Source organism: Vollenhovia emeryi, unplaced genomic scaffold, assembly GCF_000949405.1.
Source record: "Vollenhovia emeryi isolate VEMERY1.0 unplaced genomic scaffold, V.emery_V1.0 DF947946.1, whole genome shotgun sequence".
In the NCBI taxonomy this organism is placed as follows: domain Eukaryota; kingdom Metazoa; phylum Arthropoda; class Insecta; order Hymenoptera; family Formicidae; genus Vollenhovia; species Vollenhovia emeryi.
In genome coordinates, this window is record NW_011958420.1 from 1 (window position 1) to 1575 (window position 1575).

Here is a 1575-nt window from a genome sequence, read left to right on the forward strand (position 1 = left end):
ACATTTAAAACAATGTCTAAATCTATAAAGTTATATACAGGGTGCGGCGCTAAAATCCGGACAAAGCGACCAATTTCTTTGAACAAAAGTTTATGAATGAAAAGTTAAGTATTAGAAAAAATCCTTTTGCATGGCACTTGGGGGATCCCTATAGACCATGTAACGTTCCGCTTTTCCCGTGCTCGGAATTCGCTCGCCGGGGGTCAGGGTGAGAAAGCGGCGAGACACTGACGTGTTGTAAGTTGACGTTTATTGTGTTGTAGTGTATGTTATACAGTGTGCTTCAGAGGGGTGTAAACGCTCGGGGGCGTGTCGGGGGGGTAATGGCGGTTACCGGTCGTCCTTCCACGGTCTTATACCTATGGTCGTATCTCTACGGTCTGGTTTCCACGGTCTTATCCCTACGGTCTTATATCTACGGTCTTATATCTACGGTCTTATCTCCACGGCCTTACATCCTCGGCCGTACAGATACGGTCTTACGTCTACGGTCTTACAGCTACGGTCTTACATCTACGGTCTTAGGTCTACGGTGTCAGGTCAGGCCGATCGGGAGTGCCCGATCGGGGTGAGCTCGCACGCTGGGAGTACCCAGCTGGAGACGGGAGAGCCCGTGTCCAGTGCGACGGGGCGCCGGGAGAACCCGGCCGGGTTAGAGTCAGAGACCGCCGGGGGTACCCGACGGCGGAGACTCGTACTCCGGGAGTACCCGGATGCGGACGGGAGTACCCGTCCGTTGTACGAAGGAGGTTGGGAGGGCCCAACGTGGTGATTCGGTAGCGGGAGCGGTCGTGTCGGGATCGGAGCCGAGACAGGACTGGATGCCTCGGTTGCTCCGGCCGCTCGCTTTATACCCGCGGGATCGTGGCTGGCGGGGAGGCGCGGTGGAAGGGGCTAGTCCCCTTCCTCGCTCGGTCGGCGCCCTGGGGGTGCGCACGGAAGTATGCGTGTGGCGCAAGCGCCACGAGGCGGATGGTCGGCCCGGACTAGTGACGAGAGGGGGCGGTTCGTCACAACCATAATTATTCAATATATCCGCCATTAGCTTGAATGTCGGCCTCTATTCTCAGTCTGAAGCGTCCGCACGCACGCTGTAATGCAGTGCTGTCCATGCCGGTGAATGCTGCCTCAATGGTAGTCCTTAATGACGTCACATTGGGATGTCGGGACTTGTTGGTAACCCTTTCAACTACGCTCCATACGTAGTAGTCCGAGGGATTCAAATCTGGGCTATTAGGAGGCCAGAATTCTTTGGACCAAAACATATCGACATTGTCTGAGAGCCAGTTGAGCCAGCCTGAGAGTATCTGTCGTATCTTGAGTGTGTACGATTTGTATCGAAGATCCTCCTCGGCAATTCGACGCATTGTTGGCTCGCTTACATCCACAAACGACGCCAATTTTCGCAACGATTGCCCTGGGCCCTCCAAAATCAGCGCTTGAGCCCTTTCGACGACTGCGGGGATCCTTGCGGTGCGTTCTTTCGAGTGACTTTTCGTCGCCGGCATATTGGAACTATTGTTGGACTGTTCTGAAGCCGTATATTTTGTCACAACGTCATAAACGGTTGATCTT

General features: G+C 54.2%; 1 protein-coding gene across 1 annotated transcript; it reads right to left on the reverse strand.

The window, feature by feature from the left end:
• Nucleotides 1-18: 18 nt before the first annotated feature.
• On the reverse strand, nucleotides 19-1513 carry LOC105557396. The gene is made up of 2 exons (XM_012004641.1): nucleotides 1021-1513; nucleotides 19-159 (listed from the first exon to the last, which is right to left on the reverse strand). The coding sequence occupies exon 1, from the start codon at nucleotides 1506-1508 to the stop codon at nucleotides 1023-1025; it is 486 nt and encodes a 161-aa protein (XP_011860031.1). The 5' UTR covers nucleotides 1509-1513; the 3' UTR covers nucleotides 19-159; nucleotides 1021-1022.
• Between the last annotated feature and the right edge of the window lie 62 nt (nucleotides 1514-1575).

Bases quoted from the DNA above. Each gene is read 5' to 3' on its own strand.
- LOC105557396 (XM_012004641.1), bottom strand. From the start codon at position 1,508: ATGCCGGCGACGAAAAGTCACTCGAAAGAACGCACCGCAAGGATCCCC.